The sequence below is a fragment of the Azolla caroliniana genome, unplaced genomic scaffold, assembly GCF_043228905.1.
Source record: "Azolla caroliniana isolate FFs.n. ecotype wild unplaced genomic scaffold, voAzoCaro1.0.p SCAF_18, whole genome shotgun sequence".
Lineage (NCBI taxonomy): Eukaryota > Viridiplantae > Streptophyta > Polypodiopsida > Salviniales > Salviniaceae > Azolla > Azolla caroliniana.
This window is the reverse complement of record NW_028230453.1, coordinates 5,443,076-5,466,613: the sequence shown is the minus strand read 5'-3', so window position 1 is coordinate 5,466,613 and position 23,538 is coordinate 5,443,076. Positions and strand designations below refer to the sequence as shown.

Below are 23,538 nucleotides of genomic sequence, written 5' to 3'. Positions count from 1 at the left end.
GGAATCGCGAATCAATGGAGCAGAAAATAGGAAATACTGAGAAAGACACGATACACAGGGATTAACGTGGAAAACCCTATACGGGATAAACCACGGGAGTGCGAGACTCCAAACCAAACTATGCACAGAGAAATATACAATGGCGAGCTGCAAGGCAACGACCTTGAGCTCGCTTTCTTCACCACAGGCGGCGGTATTACACAGAGGCGTCGACCTCTTCCTCTCTCACGCTCTATCTCTCTCTCTCACACTCACGGCTGCTCTCTCTTCACTCCTCTAAAGTGGAAAAACAGAAAAATGAGAAGCAACAACAAAACTGTTTGCCCTAAGTCATATTTATACACATATGACTTTGGGGCTATTTACAACTGTGGCCTCAGGGGCCTATGGCGAACATATTCACGGATATGTCCCTGCATCCGGATCGCTCTCCGGGTACATTCGTCATCCGGTACCGAAACCGGGGTCTTCGTCATCCGGATCCGAAACCGAAACCGGGCTTGTCGGCATTCATCTCCGATATCCGACCATCCCATCCGAAAGGAACCGAAATCCCAACACGGAGAAGGTGAGTCGTGCGCTCTCGAGCCTTTGCAGCACCTTCTCGCAGTCGTTGATGTAGTTCACGACGAACCTCCGGCATCTGTCCGGCCTGGTAGTCTCGTCCGCATCTTCCACCGGACAACCCTTTATCGGGATGTCGTCCAAGAATGGCATGGTGATGTCCGGGATGCAATCCCTCAGCACTTTGTTCATTGCGTTCACCATATGCGCCACCAAGTTCGTCCCGCCTTATGGTAGGGTACACATCCGTACTAGGCCGAGAGGGGTTCGCATCGTCGTGATATCCCTGCTCTCCATGGCTAGCTGGAACTGGTCGTACCCCGAGTATAAGTCACCGACTGAATAGATCGACCTCCCAACGAAGGCCTCCACAAACTCGTCTATGGTCGGTCCGATTCCCGCATTACGGATGGTCACCCTGTTGACCGGTTGCAGGCCTTGAATGAAATGCAGTGTGCCGTTCTTCTTTGGCACCGTAAACCACCGATTCGAATACGGGGCACTCGACGGTTCGAGGATGCCCATCTCCACCTTTTGCTTCAGAAGCTCCATCAACTTTGGGATGTGAGCTCTCGACACTGGAATCGGTTTGAGATTCCACGGTACATGCGGTACCATGAAGATCACCATCGGTTCGGCGATCGTCGGGTCCACGCACCCGATCTCCTCCGGCGAGAATGCGAGGGCTTTCCCATGCCTTTCGAGCATTTTCCGAAACCTGTCCTCCTCCGCCGGCAGTAGAAAGCCACCCCCACCGACCTTGAGCTCCTGTAGCGTTATGTCGGTGAACCGGTGCCCTATGCCAGCCGGATTCCGTAAACTTGGGTCCGACGCGACCCCTTTTATCCGCTCCTCGCTGCCCTCCGGCAAGGGTGCCGCGACCGGCTTTACCTTCCGGTCCACAGTCTTGTACTTTGTACCCACGCGGGCCGTCAGATCCGACCCGATCCTTTCCCCGAAGTCTGCAATGACTTCGTACATTCCCATCGAACCTACCAGAACGGTCCGGTCTTCTCTAAGGTCCTCACCGATCACCTTTCACAACTCGCCCAAGGTGTCGTCAAAAGAGACCGCCTCCACGGCGTCGCTGATCCCTTCGTCGGGGGAGAGGACTCCGCATCTCCTGAGCCGCTCCTCCGCTCGCTTCCTTTCCCGGCCGTTGACACCGGCCATAGTACAACCTCCGTTGTCGGAGAACCAAAATTTCCTACCTATGGTACAGGTCTTCTTCCCTACTATACATTTGTGAGGTTTTTCCGGGGTGTCCGGACTATCGTGGCCCCACGCCTTGATAGCCCTCTCTAAAAATCCCCTCGGGTTTCGCCACGGAGGGTCTCGCGGTTACGCACATGGTTTGGTCGCACCGTCGGGAACTGGACCGAGTGACGCCTATCCTGGCTCTTGACTCTTGCATAGGCCGAACTGTTGTCCAGCACCTTGGTCTCCATCCGTGCCGCAGTGATGTATGGTTCTCCTAGTATAACCAGATGTGAGGACGTCTCCTGCACGAAGAAGTGCTAGTCGATCTCGACATCGCCGATTTTCATCGGTACGTTCGTGCAGGCTCCATGTAGTTCTTCCGTGGCGCGAGTCACTGCCCGTACTTTCTAGCCGTGTTTGTTGTTGATCGGTCATTTCCCCTTTTTGTAGAAGTCCATGGACATCAAGTTGATTTCCGAACCGTGGTCCACCAACGCCACCACCGGCTCCTGGACATCCCCGACCTTGATAGGGGTCTCCGTGGTCGCTCTGGCCCAATGCGGCCTCGAATAGTGGCTCTCCGCCAACTCGTCTTCTAGCGCCATGTCCTCTATGTGCGTCGTTCGCACTTCCACCGGCTTCTCCAGCTCTGGCTCTGTCGACAACCTCTTCCTCTTCACCAAGTCTACGATGGAGTCGTGGAACTCCTTCTTGGCGATCCCTAGCACTTCCCTCAGCGACATCTCCACTTTGCTGTCAAGGATACGTTCCTCTAGGACCTTTCACAGGTCCATGGTCCTTTCGATTTCCGTGCTCAACCGGTATTCGGCCTTCTTGGCTTTATCCGGTGCGCCGGTTGCACCGGCCTCATTTTGCCTTTGACCGAATCGGTTGTCGTATCGTTGCGAGGGCCCGGCCCCTCCGGTTTTACCTACTCGCTTGTCCTCCACCAGAGCCGCGTAGTTCTGGCATGCGGCTTCAATGAAGCCCGTCTTCTCTTCGACCGGGTCACTCCACCCGGTTACCTCCCGGACCCACTTTTTCGTGCGGTCCGCTTCGTCTTTCCTTAGCTGTGCACTGTTAACTCTTAGGGCCAGACAATGGCCTAACACAGGGTGTCTACGGAAGACACTTCACCAAAGGGGTGTTACGGCAAGAGGATTAGGCTCAACGATTGATCCGACTTAATTAGGTTACTTAGCAAGATCGTCCTTAATAATCACACGCGTAAGATATAACAATGAATGCAGAACGGCAATTAACACAAAGAGATAAAAAACACTAAGCTTCATTAATTATCCGCTCCACATTACATTGTACCCGGGCCTTTAAATAGGTTTCCGGTTTGTAGTACAAAACGGTGCCATCCGCACCTGTTCGGGATCGGTCCGGATCCAGAATGGCATACCGATTCCGGTCCGTCCGTCCACACTAATAGCTCACTTACAACCATTCCTTAATAATTAAATAACTCCTTCGTTTCACACTCTGGACTCCTTAGCCGGCCGGTAACACATGGCACGCCCGTGGGACAGTACCTTGTACGTCAAATCCACCATCCGACCCTTGCTATTCTTCGTCCAAAATATCCATAATGCTTTGTTCGAGAGTCTCCAATGGTTCATTTGGAATTGGTTGTTGTTGTTGTTGTTGTGGTTGTTGTTGTTGTTGTTGCTGCTCCGTTGATGGCTGCTGCGACTGGTCCGTTGGTGGCTGCTGCGGTTGCTCCTCCGTTTGTTGCTCTGACACCGGCGTTACCGTTGTTGCTCCCTCCGTCGTAGTGGTCTCCGGTTGCCTGGTTCCGGCCTGGCCCTCATCCGACGACAGTTCCTCATCACTAAGGTTAACCGTTGCCGCTTCCCGTGCTTTTTCTTCCCGAACCCGGGACCGCTCGTAGCTCTCAAACTGGATTGTACCGTTGCGAGGGCCCGGCCCCTCCGGTTTTACCTACTCGCTTGTCCTCCACCAGAGCCTCGTAGTTCTGGCATGCGGCTTCAACAAAGCCCGTCTTCTCTTCGACCGGGTCACTCCACCCGGTTGCCTCCCGGACCCGCTTTTCCGTGCGGTCATCTTCGTCTTTCCTTAGCCGTGTGCCGGCGAGGCCTTCCAGCATCAGCGGCCAGAATCCGGCTTCGTTCGTCTTCCGGGCCTCACCACCTCTGACACGGATCCCAACCGATGCCGAGTAGTGGACGGTCTCCGCGTGGCGAGCCGCCGCTTCTTCCATTAGCCGTTTCATACCCCCTCATCCAAGATTCAAGTCTAGGGCCCTTTGGCTCTCGCTAGCGTGCACCTGACCGTTCCATAGGTACACCACGTTGGCTCTCATTGCCTCGGCGAAGTCCCCGCAGTCCTTTCGGACGTGGCCGACCGCGTCGCACCACAAACACTGGTTTCCAGCTAGAGGCCTTCGGTCACGGGCCTGTTCACCGCCGTCCCTCCGTGCCTGTGCAATCAGGAGGTCCTTTACCATCCTAGTCATCTCCTCTAGAGATGCTCCTCCGGATGAACCTTTGACCATGCCGGTCAAAGTCGATTCGGTCTCGAGCTAGTCTTGGGTCTCTTCCGTTCACGCTGGTGGGGTTGGATCGAGTTTCTTTGCTGCTACAGAGCCCGCCCCTGTTGACCCTTTATCAACCCAATCTCACCGTTTGTCGAAACGGCCACAGACTCTCTTCACCACGGCCCCGTCGGCCGTCAGCCCGTCATCTGTCTCTAGTAGGAGACCCACTTGCTCCCGGCCCCTCGCATCCACTGACTTAACGAACAACAGGACGCGACTTGTGTCAAGTAAGGTCCGGTCGAGTGCCGAAAGACACGCGAAGTGTTCTTCAAACACCCGGAAGAGCACCAACGCATTTCTCCCCTTTTCGGGGGTCTCTACCCATTCCATGAAGTCCCGTTTCGAGAGCCGAAGCGCATCATCAAGCCCGTGTTTTTCAAGGAGCCGACCTTCAAACTCTTCAAAGGTTCGGCTCTCAGCCCGTACCTCGAGCACCTCCACATGGATGCCCAGCATCGCCACCCGAGGGAATCCGGTCAGTCGCCTTTCTTCCGGAATGTCTCTCATTACCATCTCGGCCCAGTAGGCCTCCAAATAGCTCGTGGCGTCCTTCCCACTGAACCGGCCTATCGTGCAGACGACCGCTTCAATAGCCCTATCGAGGGCGCCTGTGCCTTCGCGTGTACTTACTATCCGATCCACAACCGATGCCATGGCTTCCGCGAGATCCGACCCCCTCATCTTTCTATTCCTTTGCCGCCTCTTCACGTCGGGTTCACCAAATATGTTGCGTTGTTACGCGTGTGCGTGAGGAACGAGGCGGGACCACCAGGGTCTTGGAACGAGAAATAGCTGAGAAGGAGGACAGCGGAAAGGCAACGGACGCACTTGCACACGCATAGACACGGGAGCACATAGGAATCACAGTCCAACAACACAGCAAAACAGGACGACTCGAAGTCCGAGTATATGAACACGTATGTATATAAATGTATATATATATATATATATATATATATACCGAGACGGTTACAACTAACTGGCTAGCAAGGCGAACACCGACGCCTGTTCACTCACACACACAGAAGAGTGAGATAGAGACTCTGTCGGAAGCACACGGGCGTTCCACGGAGCAGAGTAAGCCTCCCGAAAACCTGCGCAAAAATGGCTATGGAGAGTGGCAGAGGAGAAGGGCTCGGTCCCAGTTCGGTAGCACTTCCTCCTCTCTAACGCGTGATCCCCTCTCTCCTTCCTCTCCCTCTCTTTTATAGCCCAAGGAGGGAGGCTGTTATCATCCGTTACATCATATTAATTCTCTATCCTTTCGAACAGAGATACAACTCGATTCTCTCCCTATTAAATGCGCGCTACCTAGGATTTCACCTCATCCGACTTGTACCTACCTACTTACCATACAACGAAAAGTGTGCTCGCGTGTAAGGGCCGGTTTACACATGCTGAACTCGGTTTCCGCCTAGGGACGGTTTTCTTTTCGACACCGTGGAATTTCCACACCTCACACTCCACAACAAAATAGAGTATCTGAATGAAAAAATAGAAGTCCCCTCAATGCCCCTTGAGGTATGCTCCAAGTCGTCAATATACCTAATTCTGGGATGAAGTTGTCTTGACAACATGTTATCAACAAATACGAGTTTATCATTGGTCAATGGGATTAACGATAGCATGTGAATTACGGCGTGTAACAAAGTCACAATTAAAATAATTTTTTTGTGGATATTCTACCTTACACATGTGCATAAGAAGAACAGAAACAAACTAGATGCTTTGGCAAACAAAACAATCTTTGTCAGACACGGTCACGCTCATGGATATAAAGCTTACGAACTCTATGATGAGACATGAAATAAATTCATTTTTAGTTGAAGTGTAATTTTTGATGAATCAACCATTACTACCATCAAATGGTTAATATCTTAGAGCGTATTCTTGTTCTTAATCTCAAATGCTTGATTACATAAAACATCTCCCTTTTATTGCGTTGAGCACAACCATGTCCTTGGTTAACCATAATGATTGAACATGATTGGCGAAATCAATATGAAGCTTGTTTGATCGGCGCCAACTCTAGTACATATATCTCTTCCTCTAAAGCTTGTTCTCGTAGCAAGTTTTGACTATCTCTTCCGCTTTAAAGCTTGTTTTGGTAGGAAGTCGGAGAACTTCAATGGCGTGATTCCATGTCGACATTTAGAATGAGACCTTGAATGGCTTCTAAGTTCTTTATATACCTTTTATAGAATTGCTTGTGTGTGTGTGTATGTGTGTGTTATTTTTTGACTTTATTTTTGGGTTGTTTTTAGGCCTTTAATATTAATTTCTTTATTTTAAAGCTGGCAGCCAAAACCCCAATTAAAAATAGGTGGGCGTCACACAAACGTACCTGACTTCTTCTTGCATAGGTTTTGGGAGAAATTATGGATTTCTAATCTCCCCCAAAAAACGAAGTCATTTTTCTAGTTGCTTAGCCATGGTGTCCTTCCAACCGGGGAATGGAGCAACAAATGTGGATTGGAGCCAACTTGCCCCTTGTGTGGTGAAGAGACTGAATCATCTTAGTAGTACTTATGGTCTTGCGTACACACATAGTAAAATATGGAAGCGAAGTTTACAGGTACTAGCTCGCAGCGGAGTGGAGGTTATGGAGAGGTCTAATGGGCGGCAACCCAATGGCTCACAATGGACCAGGAATCATGGTTTTCCCCAATTCAATGAATCGGGCGCCTTCATGCAACTGGAGCAAGGAACTATTAGGACGACCGATTCTCTATCCTAGTCACAAACAAAGTCAATAGAGCTGGAGTCGTTGTGGAGCATACTCGCAGGTCTAACAACATGATAGATATGGAGGCACGACTGCAATAGGTTCTTCTAAGGGAAGCCAATCCTGCCAACAGAGGTAATCATGGGTAATCATGGAACTTTGGAATCACCTCATCGCCTTCCTTCCGTAAAATACCAAAGAGAGGGAGATAGAGAGAAAGAGAGAGATAAAATTTGTTTTAATTCAGAAATTGATTCCTTTTATCTATTGATCTGTAGAGAGGTGTGCATATCTCTTTATAGGACAGGTATGTCCTTTAATTGTTTAGTTGTAACCGTTTGTGGTATGACTTTTCATATCATACTTTTATTTTTCCAATTTATTTATTTTATAATATTATTTTCCTTATATTCTCCAACACTCCTCCCTAAGGAAAATAATTTAAGTTTCTAGCTTTTATCTTTACTAGTTGTGTGATTAAGCAGTCTGATGTTTTTGCAACATTGTAAGTGCTTGTGACTTGCTATTGCCTTTGTTAAGAAATCTACCCACATCAGAGTTGTTGGCGTAAACTTTATTCGATCATGTCTCTTAAGAAATGATGCTGGAAAGATATGTGATGGATGTTGTCGCTAATTCTTGGGTTGCTTGCAATAGATTTCTATGGGTGATTTTGGGCTATCTTGAGTGGACAACTTAAGTGTGGTAGGAAATGGGGTAGATTCGGGTTTGCAATGTTCCATGTCAAAGCGTTTTAGAATATTATCGATGTATTGAGATTGGGAGATTGATATTTGTCTTAGTCTTGTATTTCTTTTTACTTCTATTCCTAGAAAATAGTTCATTGGTCCAAGATCGGTGATAGGAAAGATTGATTTTAACTCTTGTTTACACAAATTTAAATAAGATAGAGAATTTGATAACAAGGGGAAATCATCTACATAGACTCCTAATATGATGAAGTTAGATGCCGATTTTCTAAAATAGATATTTGGTTCACTTTTAAGTCTATTATATCCACATTTAATTAAGAAAGTATGGAGATGATAGTACTAGCCTACTAGGCTCGAGGTGATTGTCGTAGGCCATAGATTGACTTTCGTAATTTGCAGATGTGGGTTGGAAGTTGTGTATTTTGGAAATAGGGATGTTGCTCCATATAGACTTCTTCTTCAAGGTCACCATGTAGGAAGGCGGTTTGAACATCCAAGTGATGAAGTTCAAGCTTTTGAGCTGTAGCAATGGCCACAAGTAGTCGAAAAAATGTTATCCGAAGTGTGGGGCTGAAGGTATCTGTAAAATCTATTCCTGGTACTTGTGTAAAACCTCGAGCAACTAGTCTAGCTTTGAAACGCACAAGTTGTCCTTTGGGGTCATGTTTTATTCGGAGCACCCACTTGCATGTAATGATTTTGTGGTCGGTGGGTTTTTTAACTAGGTCCCATGTTTTATTTGTTGTGAGGGAGTGCATTTCATTTTTCATTGCATTGATCCAGTGATCAACATTGGGGCTTTGAAGTGCTTCTTCGACGTTAGTGGGTTCTTTGATATTGTTATGTGGACTGTCCTAGTCAAGATTGAATGTGTGACCATTATCAAGGTTGCTAAAGTGACACTCAAGGTTGTCCAATTCTTGGTAGATGTCACATAGTGGTCTAAAGCGTCTAGGGGGTGTAGTATCGTTGTCAGAAGTGTGTGATTGTTGGGTGTTAGGGAAGTCTAGTTTTATAAGGGAAGTATTTATCTTGGAATTTGTATGTGAACGCGTGGATGGTTGCCGAGAGTAAACGTGGATGAAGGGTTCATGTGTGCCATGTGAATTTGATGTAGAGCTAGAGAATGGCGATGATGTCTCATGTTGCTAATTTTCTGTTTCAACCACAGATGGATGAGGATGATCACGGTGTCCTACGTGTCGTGGTGGGATGAGGTCGTGACTGTTCATTGCACCTTTGTTAGGTGGCATGGTTCTATTTTCTTGATGCAAAGAGGAAAATTTTGGACTATGTAATGGTTTAGAGGTGGTGCCCGAGTGTGTGGAGCTGTACTCAGCATAAGAGAATGGGTGATGTGAGGGGGGCGTTATGGTGAAGGAGATAGAGGACGGTGTAGGATCAGTGGTAATGGGAACTTGGTGCATATAATGTGAGTAGGTTTCATCAAGTTGTAGCCGCCATTGAGTGACTACCTCCTGATTGTGCTGATTATTTTCTGTTGTTGGTGAAAGTGTTGTAGAACATTTGTGTTGTTGAAGAATTGTATCTTCATCAAAGAGGAAACTTCGACTAAAAAAGAATGTGTTTGTGTTTGGGTCATATAAGCGGTAGGCTTTATAGCCATGGGCATCACCATAGCCAACAAAAATGGATTTCTTAGCTTTTGGATCAAGTTTCTTTCTTTTCGTATCTGATATGTGAGCAAATGCAAGACAACCAAATATTTTCAAGTTTTGGAGATGAGGTTTATGTCCATACCAGAGTTCAAACGGAGTAAGGAAGCCTAGGGAGTGGTGGTAGATTCGATTTTGAATGTAGCAAGCTATCGCAATGGCTTCTTCCCAGAACTTCGATTCTAGTTTTGTAGCATGTAACATGCTGCGAGCAGCGTTTAATAGGCTTCTGTTTTTCCTTTCTGCAGTACTGTTTTGTTGAGGTGTGTGTGGAATAGACCTTCGATGGTGGATTCCTTGTGATTTGCAGAAATTTATGAATCCGTTTGATTGGCACTCCCCTCCTCCATCCGTTTGTAATAATTGAAGTTTTTGGTTTGTTAGATTTTCAGCAAGAGAGAGATAATTCTTGAATCCAGATAGAGCTTGGTTTTTAGCTTTTAGGAAGGTGATAACAATGAATTTACTGTAGTCATCAATAAAACTTATGAAGTATACTGATCCACTAATTGATTTTGTAGGAAAAGGGCCACAGAGATCGTTGTGGACAAGTTGCAGTGGTCGACTCCTTGTGGTTTGTCGGCATGGAAAACTATGTTCGGACGTTTTTCCAAGAATGCACCCTTCACAAATTTTCAGATTTGTGAGATGGGCTTTTGGAAGGCCTAATGCCATGTTATGTAGTTGCATAGTTTTTATTGCTTGTAAATGTGTGTGTGCGAGTCGACGGTGCCACAAATTTGTTAAACGAAATTGTTCGTTTGTCGATGTATAGTATGCTTCTAATGTGGTAGTCACGGGTCTGCATGGAATGCGGTATAACCCTTCATCTAGGTGTTTATAGATGTATTTAGTTGTCTATCCGCCAAGAGTTTTATGCTTAATTTGTGCATATGTTTCTTCGAATTTTATGGATGTACCGTTTTTGGTTGCTTGACAGACAGATAATAGATTTTTTGTAATTCCAGGAACAAAATAGACATTGTTTACAATGAGGAGTTGATTTTCTTGTAGGAGAAGGTTGGCATCCCCTTTTCCTAATGCATTTCGGCTTCCATTGTTGTCAAATAAACAAGAATTGGTGTTCATAAGGGTTTATAATTTCTAATAGATTGTTTATTATTTGTCATATGATGCGTGGCACCGGTATCGAAGTACCAAGTGTTGTCTAATTTTTGTATAGCATTGATTCATGTAGTTAAAGCTTCTGCAAGAAAAGCTTGCATGAGGTCGTCATAGCCATCGCCATTTGTTTCTGAATCATTGTTTGTTTCGGTTGGGTATGAGTCGTCTTCCGGAACTTCTTTAGCTAGATGGACTTCTACTCGAGATGATTTGGGTCTTTGATATGATTGTTTATTTCTGGTTTGTCTAAGCCTACATTGATTGTTTGAAATTTCTTGCAGATGGTGCAGAAATATTGTGAGAACATGAGGCCTTCGATTTGTGGTCTAGAGTTTTCAAGAAAGCTTCTAGGACTATATTCTGTTCTTTGGTTTTGATAGGGTTGTTTGCTACGGTATGCTATCATTGCTTATGTGTGTTGTGTCTGTTCAGGACGACATGCCATTTTCATGGCTTCTTCTTGTCGTACACAATTAATCAAGTCAATGAGAGTTGTGTTTGTATTGAAGTTTTGGGTGGTCACAAAAATGCTCCAAGATGGTGGTAGTGCACCTAATAGAAAGAGCCTTTGCAACTCTGATTCGATCTCTACTCCGGACATAAGATAGTCATCTAATTTGCGTTTCCATGAGTTTATGAATGACTAATGAGTTTAGAGTCATGACCTGGTTTCCATCTATAGTTGGTTCGTATTCGTTCTTCAAGTCGATCCACATGTCATTTGCAGTGACACAATTTTTGATCCGTCAGTTCGCTAGTCTTCCAAATTTGACATGATTTCTTGCTTTGCTGCTAGATCTTTTTCTTCCCATGCAGGGTAGTTTGGGTCTAACGTGTTGGGTTGTATCTCCGTGCCCTCAACTACTTGAGTGGAATAGCGCGGAATACTGCTCGGCCACAACCGAGTCTTGAATCACTTCGATAAGAGTGCAACACAGGAATGGGAATAAACGTACACACAAAAGAGAGTACACAGGATGTTTGCGTGGAAAACCCTAAATGGGAAAAAACCATAGGAGCCCACAAACTCCAACTATCACTATGAAGAAAAGAGGGTACAATCAAAGACTCAGAGGCAACGACCTCGAGCTCTGTATCTTTGCCAACCGGCGGTTACAACAGAGTATTTCTCTGTATCTCACACACACACTCTCTCTCTCTCTGTCGCTCTCTCTATACAACAATATATATCAACAACAATAATTATTGCGTCATTTTAAAGTTATTTCCCTAAGTCATATTTATACTTATATGAACTTAGGGCTATTTACAAATATAGCCTCAATTGGCTTACTCAAAAAAACATATTTACAATTATGCCTCTCTTTCGGTTCTCACCGGGTCTCCTCCGGTTTCCGGATCTCTTCCAGTTCTCACCATGTCCTCTTCATTCATCACCGGATCCAGAGGGACTAATTTCCCAATAATCTCCCCCTTCACTCCGGCATGGGATGTCTTGTCAGCTCGATCCGCTTTCGGCACGCGTCCAACTTGTCAGTTGTCAGCACCTTGGTTAACATGTTCGACCTGTTCTCCTTCGTGTGGATCTTCGTGAGCACGAACTCTTGATCTTCTACTCTCTCCCAGATCCCGTGGTACCTCCGCTGGATATGTTTCGTCCGAGAATGGTAGGTCACGTTCTTTGCAAGGTGGATGACATTTTGACTATCGTAGTAGAGCTGGTGTTCCTCCTATTTGATTCTTAGCTCTCCAATGAAGTCCTTCATCTAGATTATCTCCTTGCCGGCTTACACATCTACCATGTACTCCGCTTCCGTGGTTGACAACACAACCGTCTTTTGCAGCCTCGACTGCCACGAAACAGCTCCCCCTACATAAGTCATGACATATCCGGATGTAGACCGGCTGGTATCCGCATCAGGCGACATATCCGAATCAGTGAATCCGTCAAGTTGAGGATTACCGGAGCCGAACTGGAGGCACATACTCGAGGTGCCTTTCAGATAATGGAGTATCCACTTGACCACGTTCCAATGCTCTCTTCCGGGATTGCTCATGAACCGGCTTACCACTCCGACTACATATCCGATATCCGACCGGGTACATACCATCGCGTATGGCAGAAGCATATGGTATCTTCATCACATCCGTCTTCTCCGCCTTTGTCCTCGGGTTTTGTTTCCCGGATAGCTTGCAGTTTGCCGGAAGTGTCAATCCGACCGGTTTTGCCTCCGACATGTTGAACCTTTGAAGCACCTTTGTCACGTACTTCTCCTGTGACAACCACAATAGCTTCTTCAATCGGTCCCGAATGATGTGCATTCCCAATATCTGTCTTTCCGGATCCAAGTCTTTCATTGTGAAGGTCCAGTTCAGAGCCTTCTTCAGTATCTTCTTCTTCTTCGGTCGGTTCGGTTTCTTGTCCATATCCGGCCAGTTCTTCGAGTGTCATCCAGTTACCGGCTAACATCCGGTTCTCAACCGGGTAAGTCCTTGTGTCCTCAAACCGGTCTTCATTGGATGATCCGGAGTTCATCACCTTTGTCTCCAACTCCCAATCGGCAATGGTCTTGTCTTCCATGAAGACTATGTCCCGACTCCGGAACACCTTCTTGTCAACCAGATCCCACACCCGGTAACCGAACTCATCATCGCTGATCCAAGGAATATGCATGGCTTGGACTTCGGATCCAGCTTTGCTCTCTTGTCCTTTGCAACATGCACATATGCGAGACACCTGAACACCTTCAGATGCCGGTAAGATACATCTTTACCGGTCCATACTTTCTGAGGTGAGTCTCCTCCCAAAGGTACTGAGGGTGATCTGTTTATCACATAGGTCGCCATCGTCAGCGCCTCAACCCAAAACGTCTTGGGTAACTTGGCATGTGCCAGCATGCTCTGGACTCTCTGTATTATGGTTCGGTTCATTCTTTCGGCCAACCCGTTTAGTTCCGACGTCTTTGGCACGGTAAACTCGAGCTAGATTCCCTTCTACTGGCAGTACTCCTCAAACTGCCCCCGGTATTCTCCTCCGTTGTCTGCTTGAACCTTCAGCTTCCGGCCGGTTTCTCTTTCCACTCTCATGTGGAACTCCTTGAGGATGGATAGCACCTAATCCTTCGTCTTCAACGGTGAGAACCACAACTTCCGGCTATGATCATCTATGAACATCACGAAGTACTGCGATCCGACATCTAACTTCGTGTCCACTTGACACACATCGGAATGCACCAGCTCCAGTGGTGCATTCCGTCTCATCGGTGTTCTTGACCGGAAGGAGGTTTGGTTTTTCTTGCCGGCCAAGAAATTGGTGCACTTTTCAAGTTGCACGTCCTTCACCAAAATGAGGTTGTTTTCGGCAAGCCTCCTCATCCCCTTCTCATTCATGTGACATAGTCTTTTGTGCCACAACTCACCGGCAGTGTCGGATGATACGTTCACTTCTTCCCGACATATCCGGGCATTCATCAGATACAATGTGTTAACCTTCCAGGCTTGAGGCACTATTAGGCTCCCTTTGTTGAACTTCATGACTCCGTTCCGGATGCTACCCATGTAGCCAGCATCATCTAGTCGGTTGGCTGATATCAGGTTCAGTCGAACCTCCACAATGTGTCGAACATCCTTCCATAGCAACTTGCATCTGATTGATGTTGTCAACAACACATCTCTATGCCGATAATTCGGCATGTCCCTTCATTCCCCATCCGGACACAACCATGATCACCGGTTGTGTAGGATGAGAAGTATCTCTGATCCGGTGTCAGGTGAAACGATGCTCCGGAATCGACAACCCACGTTGTCTCGTCGCCGACAAGGTTTAACTCATTCTCCTCGGTAATGAGCATCAGTTCCTCTTTACTTGTCGCAATCGCCGACATTCCTTTCCGATCCGGGCCTCTCCGGTCTGAACCGTTTTGGTTCAAACTCTTCTTCAAATCGGTGGTGCCGGTTTCCTTCTTTTCCTGGAAATGTCGATAGTTCTTCTGGAAGTGTCCCGGTTTCTTGCAATAGAAGCACGTGGGCCTTCCCCTTGACTTTGACCTCGGCCCCTATTTGTCCCAGTTTTGGTGAGAGGTACTTCTAACGAGGTTGCTTGATGTATAAGCCCCTGGAAGGTATTCATGTGCTCTGCCATACTGGAGCCGTCTTGGTACCGAAGCCTCACTAGCTTCTGGAATACCGAAACTCGGTTAACAACATTCTTGTTCTGGAACATGATGTCGATCTTCTCCCAGAGTTCATGAGCCTTACTTTCTTCATTGAAGTTGTTGTACATGCTCATGTCGATGAAGCACCGGATGAATGTCGTCGTCTTCATGTGCATCACCTCCCACACTGTGGCGTCGATCTTATCCAGTCTCTTGTCCTCGAGCTGAACCGGCAACCAAAGATCTTTGACCACCAGCATATCCCTCATCTTCGACTTCCACACTAAGTAGTTGGAGCTGGTAAGCTTGAACATGCCGCCGAACGATTCTTCCATTTTCTGTGTTATTGGCTCTGATACTAGATTGAGAGGAATAGCGCGGAATATTGCTTGGCCACAACCGAGTCTTGAATCACTGCAATAAGAGAGCAATACAGGAATGGGAATAGACGTACACACAAAAGAGAGTACACAGGATGTTTATGTGGAAAACCCTGAATGGGAAAAAACCACGGGAGCCCACAGACTCCAACTATCACTATGAAGAAAAGAGGGTACAATCAGAGACTCAGAGGCAACGACCTCGAGCTCTGTTTCTTCGCCAACTGGCGGTTACAACAGAGTATTTCTTTGTATCTCACTTTCTCTCTCTCTGTCGCTCTCTCTATACAACAATATATATCAACAACAACAACTAATGCGTCATTTTAAAGTTATTGCCCTAAGTCATATTTATACTTATATGAACTTAGGGCTATTTACAAATATAACCTCAATAGGCTTACTCAAAGAAACATATTTATAGATATGTCTCTCTTCTGGTTCTCACCGGGTCCTCTTCATTCATCACCAGGTCCTCTTCATTCATCACCGGATTCCATCCGGAGGGACTGATTTCCCAAAACTACTGCCCATAATTTCAATTGTTTGAAAAGGAGAGTCATTTTGCTACTCCAAACTCGATAATTTGTGTTATTCAATTTGCTAATGGTTGTTTTCCTATACATGAAGTTTTGGGATGAAGATGTTGCCTGAGCCATTTGCTACTAAAGGTTATTTGTTCAAGAAAAACAAGAGTGTGCAGGCCTTAGAAGGGGTAAAGGTTCTGGCCTATTCTGAGATATGTATATTATTATTTTGTGTAGAAAGTTGTATATGGTTGTTCTTTGATTTTCTCTTATTTATTGTTGTTTCGGTGTAGAAAGTTTGATCTACAGACTCTGATTTTTCTATGGTAGAATAGGGAACCCGCTCTGATACCATGTAAAACAACAGAGATAGGGAGATAGAGAGAAAGAGAGATAAAATTTGTTTTAATTCAGAAATTGATTCCTTTTCTATACTAATCTATAGAGAGGCGTGCATATCTCTTTATAGGACATGTGTGTCCTTTACTTGTTCAGTTGTAATCGTTAGTGGTATGACTTTTCATATCATACTTTTATTTTTACAATTTATTTATTTTATAATATTATTTTCCTTATATTTTCCAACACCTTCGTGGGTCATATGAAGATATTCAAGGCGAAATGGACTCAACATCCAGGGCACGGGCAACCTTCATTTTGAATTGGAGTGGAATGCTAATGTTGCGATTGCAATGCGACAATATACAATGGTGCAATCTCCCGCCGAAATAGCTCTTCTCACCTAGGACTCCCCCCATGCGACATCCACCCACCATCCCTAGACTCTATAAGGATTACTCTAGGATTCACATTTTTAGTGTTAATTGAAACCACGGAGCTCTATATTAGGCCTGGCCCGTGTAGATATGATACCTCCTGTATTTCTTCGTAAGTAATGGGTAGCATTTTATTTTTTTTGACAAAAAAACTCATTCCATTACACAGCTATAACTTATAAGTTTATTTTTTATTCTCTGTTTTGATTTTTGCTTTTCTTCTTATGATTGAACATCGCTTTTAAATAAGTGCACTTTTTTTGGTAGTCCTTCAGAATTTGAATTTGCTGATGCTAAACACTTTCCATATGCAGTTCCATGTTTGCACACAAGATTAGTCAAAGTCCTAATTCAAGGGATAGAAGGTTGCAGAGATTCTAAATGAAGAAGTGGTTTATTCAACAGTCTAAATCACAACGCAGATACCCAATGCTATCATTTCTAATGCAATCAGGATTCAAACACACACACAAATCCCCCAAAAATCACATACAAAAGAGGTGTCTACTAGTACAGGATACAAGATAACATGGTTTCACATGAATGGCTTCTTCAGCCCTTCACAAATCATGATGGTCTCATGAAGCTAAACCTAGCTAGTAGGTAGCTACCTTGCAGAGATGGCCACATCCGAGTCTGCCATGTAGGATTGGATATTTGTAGAGGTGCTACTGCTCTGATAGCCTACTAAGACCACACTCGGACCCGGGTACGGAGGGATCCCTACGTCCTCACCATTTCCTTCCAAGAGCTTAACAATCCGTAACATCGATGGTCGCAATTCAGGCTGATATTGAATGCACCACAACCCGATCTTAAGCACCCTAGTTTTCTCGAAGCTCTCGTCGTCACACTTATCCCATTTCAAACTAACTGCTACTGGTTCCTGTTCGCCTTTTGGAATCTCGATATTGTCCAGATCATGCTCATGAATCTGACCATGTGGACGCTCTTCCTTGTTGAGAGAATCTTCTCCTCCATTTGAAATGCTTGATTCCTTGTGGTCCCGATCTTCTTCGGCTGCAGAAATGAACTGGTATGCCCAATCCACAAGGGATTCATCGTCATTTGCTCTCTCATGAAATCCCCTCACAAGCTTAAGCAGCACAATCCCATAACTGTAGACATCTGCTTTCGATGTGATCTCGGCGGTTTTCAACCATTCGGGTGCCATGTAGCCCCTTGTTCCTCGTGCACCCGACATCAGTAGATTGCTCTTCACCTCTTCTAACCGCCTCGCCAATCAGAAGTCCGAGACTTTGGCCGTAAACTCATGGTCTAAGAGCACATTCTCAGGCTTAATGTCACAGTGCACTATGTGTGGCTTGCAATCGTGGTGAAGATATGCAATGCCTCGAGCCGTTCCTACAGCTATGGAGTATCGAACCGCCCATGGGAGAGGCTTCGGTTCTCCGGAGAGGAACCTGGCTAACAAACCATTTTTGATGTATTCATATACCAAGATCCTCAGATTCCCCTGAGATCTCCCTCCTCCGATGCAGTAGCCCACGAGATCGACTAGATTGACATGATGGATCTTGCCAAGTGTGCTCACTTCTGCTCTGAATTGCTTTTCAGCTTCTCCATGGCTTGCACCCATGGTGCCTTTAAGCACCTTGACAGCAACACGGAGCTGCTTTTCACTTGCTTTTTTCTCATCCCCCATTACCACCATGATTCTGCCTTTGTATACTTTCCCATATCCACCTTCCCCCAACAATTCACTGAAATTCTGAGTTGCCTCTACCAGTTGATCATATGTAAACCTTATGGGTCCACCATCTCCAACCACAGTGACATACTCACCCATTCTCACCTTTCCAAAAATCATCGCTCCACATCCATGGTCTCGTGTAGTCTTCGACCGCCACATTATGGTGGTTATGACAACCAGCATAGCTACTACGAAAAGAACCAAAATAACTGCCCCGATAACTGCCCATCTCTCCAACCCTCCTTTTGGATGGGATACAAACATCTTTGTCAATATAGTTGTAGTGAAATTGTTGTCGAAAAATTGCCATACCTTGTCCCATGTGGAATGTGAAGCATTCCAAGCGTAGATCCTTAGATTTCCGTCAGGATCTAATCGAAGCACACTCATTGGCATGGATGAATTGGCTCGATATGTATTCCCTCCATTTTGGCTAAGCTCGAAAACACCATGGCTTGTGTTGATATATGCATATAAGTAGAGAAATTCCACATTATGGACAACATCCAATGCACGTAGATAAGCGACCGAGTATACATCGGTCTGAAGATGGAACCTTCCGGGGGGACCATAGGAACTATCATTTGGACGAGATCGCAATAGATAAGGCTGATCTATTACTATAGAAGATAATGAACTAGTAGAACTGTCATCTCTTGGGCTCACCACAAGAGTGTCTCTGAGGTCCGAGAAGCTCTGCCATTGTAAATTCTCCATGGTGGCATCGAAAAGCTGTAGGTTCCCTGTATTTTGAAGCTTTGCAAAGGAAGCATCGGAGGTAGAGGTACTCCAAAGCATGGATTGGCTGGAGTCAATTAGCTCGAGGTTTCCATTACTCGTGAAGTTGAGAGTAGCTCCTTGTGTGACACTAGGGGTAGAGATGGAAGGCCACCATAGCGGAGTTCGGTTAGTGTCGGCAGTCACCCAAATACAGAGAAGGAATTCGTCGAGGCCGAGGGCTTTGAAGCCGAACGTGAGGGTTCCATTTTCTGAGAGCCAGAAGCCGGAAGAAGAGGAATTAGAGGAAGAATCATTCTGAGTTGAGAAATGGGCATTTCCGGCCTGATACAATGGTGATGGTGTTGCAGTAGAGGTTCCATGGAAGCTAGAGAGAAACAGAGGCAGAAGAAGAAACAGGGGAGGCCCCATGAGGAAGTGGAGAGAGAGAGAGAGAGAGAGAGAGAGAGAGAGAGAGAGACTGAGTGATGAAGTGCATGGTACATACATATTGGTCTGTAGAAAGAGTGCCCTTTATGACAGTCTTTTTTGTTTTCATGGATTGATCCTTGTATTTCTCTTGCTTTCCACTCATCAATGAATGATTTGAATGAATAAATTGATTGAACGAATGAATGAATTGGATGATTGGGGAGACATCCAATCCATGAGAACTCTCCTAACCTTCTTATGCACCACATGTAATAAGGAGTTCTCATGGATTGTATTTCTCTTGCTTTCCACTCATCAATAAATGATTTGAATGAATAAATTGATCGAACTAATGAATGAATTGAATGATTGATTGAGACATTTCGGACAATATCGCTATGTATTTTTAACTATTTTTGCATTAACTAGTGTCTATCTGCCTGCGGATTTGGTTAGAACCTCGAAACTTTTACACGTGAAGACAGAGTATCATTATGGGGGCAAAAGAAAGAAAATCGTCATATTATGCCTACATACTTGTGGTTCACAAAAAGCCTACCGCAAAATTCCTACTACAAGTTTGTTATTTTTGGCCTAAACAACCGAGAGGATGATATAACTAGGTTCTAACTATCTATCTAGTCATCAAGTGCAAACCTACTTGCACATTGGTTATATAACTCACAAGGGTAGAGTCTCTTCAAATGAAGATCTATATACATATCTGATGTGCTTCGAAGTGAGAAAACACAAAAGACCCTTCCCATGACCTAAATTGCCTTCTAATCCTGAATTTCCTTTCTTGTAAAAAAATCTTCATCTTTCATTATGGTTTGTTTTGGATGAAATCTGATGGTTGTCTTTCAGTTCCATGGGATATTGCTGCGCTTTTTCTCTTTAGACATAATAATCTCTCTCTCTCTCTCTCTCTCTCTTTTATTGTTGTCATGGGTTCGAAACCCAATTCCCTCACCTCTCTATTTATATACTTCATATACTCTTAATTCACTAGATGCCATCGTGGAATGTAGGGGTTGAACCCATCACCACTTGGTCTCCATTGGGCAACCTTACCAAGTGAGCTACATCTCTCTCTCTCTCTCTCTCTCTCTCTCTCTCTCTCTCTCTCATGGCTCCCTTGTTCCTCCTCCTTTTCCCTACTCTGCTCCTCTCTAGCTTCCATGGTGCCTTGGCTGCTACACCATCACCATTGTATCAGGCGGGAAATGCCCATTTTTCAACTCATACCAATGCTTCCTCTAATTCCTCTTCTTCCGGCTTCTGGCTCTCAGACAACGGAACCCTCACGTTCGGCTTCAAATCCCTCGGCCTCCACCAATTCCTTCTCTGCATTTGGGTGACTGCCGACACTAACCGAACTCCGCTATGGTGGCCTTCCATCTCTACCCCTAGTGTCACACAAGGAGCTACTCTCAACTTCACGAGTAATGGAAACCTCGAGCTAATTGACTCAAGCCAATCCATGCTTTGGAGTACCTCTACCTCCGATGCTTCCTTTGCAAAGCTTCAAAATACAGGGAACCTACAGCTTTTCGATGCCACCATGGAGAATTTACAATGGCAGAGCTTCTCGGACCTCAGAGACACTCTTGTGGTGAGCCCAAGAGATGACAGTTCTACTAGTTCATTATCTTCTATAGTAATAGATCAGCCTTATCTATTGCGATCTCGTCCAAATGATAGCTCCTATGGTCCCCCCGGAAGGTTCCATCTTCAGACCGATGTGTACTCGGTCGCCTATCTACGTGCATTGGATGTTGTCCATAATGTGGAATTTCTCTGCTTATATGCATACCTCAATGCTGGCCAGGGTGTTCTCGAGCTTACCCGAGATGCAGGGAGAACATACCGAGACAATTCATCCATGCCCATGAGCATGCTTCGATTAGATCCTGACGGAAATCTAAGGATGTATGCTTGGAATACTTCACATTCTACATGGGACAAGGTAATGCAATTCGACGATGGCAAATGCCTCTTGGGAAGCCCTTGTGGGGCTTATGGCATATGCAAAGAAGGCACAAATGGATCTTCTTTAACTTGCACTTGTCCGGTTGGTTATCAACCTGTGGATGCTCAATCTGCTTCCCTGGGGTGCTATAATAGCTTGAATTTGACCAGTTTCTGCGGATTGGGTGAGAATGAGTCCTTATCCATGGTCGAGAACGAGCATAGTGATTATAATTACAATGACTTAAGCAACCAACTCGTTGATGATATAGAGGAGTGCAAGAAACAATGCCTGGATAATTGTGATTGCATTGTAGCATCTTATAGGCTAGGTGATAAATTATGCTTCCTGAAGGGTAATCAAACAACAGGGCTAATCATGAATGGTTACTACACAGATGGCAATACTCTACTCATGAAATTGTTAGTGTCCTCTCCTACTAAAGGAGGAGCAGGGGTGAAGAAAGGGGCAGTTATAGGGGCAATTGTTGCGGCTCTCATCGTAGGGTTGCTAGTCGTCGGTTCCATCATAATATGGAGAAGAGGATATGGCGCGATGATTCTCCCAAAGATGAGAAGGGATGACTGTGTCAGGGTAATGAACGATGGTGGACCGATTAAGTTCACATACCATCAGCTGGTAGAGGCAACTCAGAATTTCAGTAAGTTGTTGGGTGAAGGGGGCTTTGGGAGAGTATACAAAGGCAGAATCATAGTGGTAATGGGGAATGAGAAAAAACCAAGAGAAAAGCAGCTCCCTGTTGCTGTGAAGGTGCTAAAAGACACCATGGGTACAAGCCATGGAGAAGCTGACAGGCAATTCAGAGCAGAAGTGAGCACTCTTGGCAAGATCCATCATGTCAATCTAGTCGATCTTGTGGGTTACTCCATCGGAGGAGGAGGCCGAGCTCCCGTGAAGAGGATCTTGGTATATGAATACATCGAGAACGGATCGGTAGCCAGGTTCCTCTCCAGAGAACCGAAGCCACTCCCATGGGCAGTTCGATACTCCATAGCTGTAGGAACGGCCCGAGGCATTGCATACCTTCACCATGACTGCAAGCCACATATATTGCATTGTGACATTAAGCCTGAGAATGTGCTCTTAGACCGTGGTTTTACACCGAAAGTTGCTGACTTCGGATTGGCGAGGCGGTTAGAAGGGGTAAAGAGCAATGTACACATGTCGGGTGCACGAGGAACGAGGGGCTACATAGCACCTGAATGGTTGAAAACTGTAGAGATCACATCCAAGGCAGATGTCTACAGTTATGGGATGGTGTTGCTGAAGCTTGTGAGGGGGTTCCATAAGAGAGGAAATGATAATGAAACCCTTGTGGATTGGGCATACAAGTTCATTTCGGGCGACCATAACCATAACGATGAGAGCATTTCAAATGGGGAAGAAGAGCATCCACATCCACAGGGTCAGATGCATGAGCATGATCTTGACAATATTGACATCCCCAACAGAGAAGTGGACCTAGTACAATCAGATAAGCATGCTGAAAACCTTGAGAAAATCCGAGTCCTTAAGATCGGGCTCTGGTGTGTTCAATATCAGCCCGAATTGCGACCATCCATGTTGCGAATTCTTCAGCTCTTCGAAGGTATCGGTGACGACATTGGGATCCCTCCGTACCCGGCTCCAAATGACGTCTTAGTAGGCTATCAAAGCAGTAGCACCTCTACAAATATAGCTTCCTATATAGCAGAATCCGATGTGATTTTCTCAGCAAGGTAGCTAGCTAGAACATAACTATATGTATATTAAAAAAAAACAATAAAAACAATAATATTTCCTCGATGAGGAAACGTTATTATTATTACTTAAGCAAAATGTTTATATTAAGGACATGTTATGGTCTATTGGTGTAAATGATTTAATCGATCTGGAAGTTCGTACGTTTGAGACTTAACTTGACAAAACAACCCTTATGAAGTACCTTTTGGCTCCTCCATCCCCACTTGTGGATAGAGGCCTGATATTTGTCTAGACATGTTAACCGTAACCACTCTTAACTGTAATACCAGATTAGGGGGATTAACGATAGCATATGAATTATGACATGGATAAAAGTCACAATTAAAATATCTTAAAATATTTGGATGTTCTACCTACACATGTGCCTAAGAAGAACAGAAACAAACTACCATGCTTTGGCAAACAAAATAATCTTTGTCAAATATGGTGAGGTTCATGGATATAAAGCTTACCAACTCTATGATGAGACATGAAATAAATTCATTTTTAGTTGAGGTGTAATTTTTGATGAATCAACAACTCTACTACCATCAAATGGTTAATATCTCAGAGCTTAATCTGGTTCTTAATCTCAA

General features: G+C 45.3%; 1 protein-coding gene and 1 pseudogene across 1 annotated transcript; one reads left to right on the top strand and one right to left on the bottom strand.

Moving 5' to 3' along the window:
- Nucleotides 1–16,739: 16,739 nt before the first annotated feature.
- On the bottom strand, nucleotides 16,740–19,237 carry LOC147852224 (G-type lectin S-receptor-like serine/threonine-protein kinase LECRK4; annotated as a pseudogene).
- Nucleotides 19,238–20,356: 1,119 nt separating this feature from the next.
- On the top strand, nucleotides 20,357–23,038 carry LOC147852223 (G-type lectin S-receptor-like serine/threonine-protein kinase At2g19130). The gene has a single exon (XM_087334429.1). It carries the CDS (start codon nucleotides 20,357–20,359, stop codon nucleotides 22,940–22,942), a length of 2,586 nt encoding a protein of 861 aa, XP_087190555.1. The 3' UTR covers nucleotides 22,943–23,038.
- The last annotated feature ends 500 nt before the right edge of the window (nucleotides 23,039–23,538 follow it).

Bases quoted from the DNA above. Each gene is read 5' to 3' on its own strand.
- LOC147852223 (XM_087334429.1), top strand. From the start codon at position 20,357: ATGGCTCCCTTGTTCCTCCTCCTTTTCCCTACTCTGCTCCTCTCTAGC.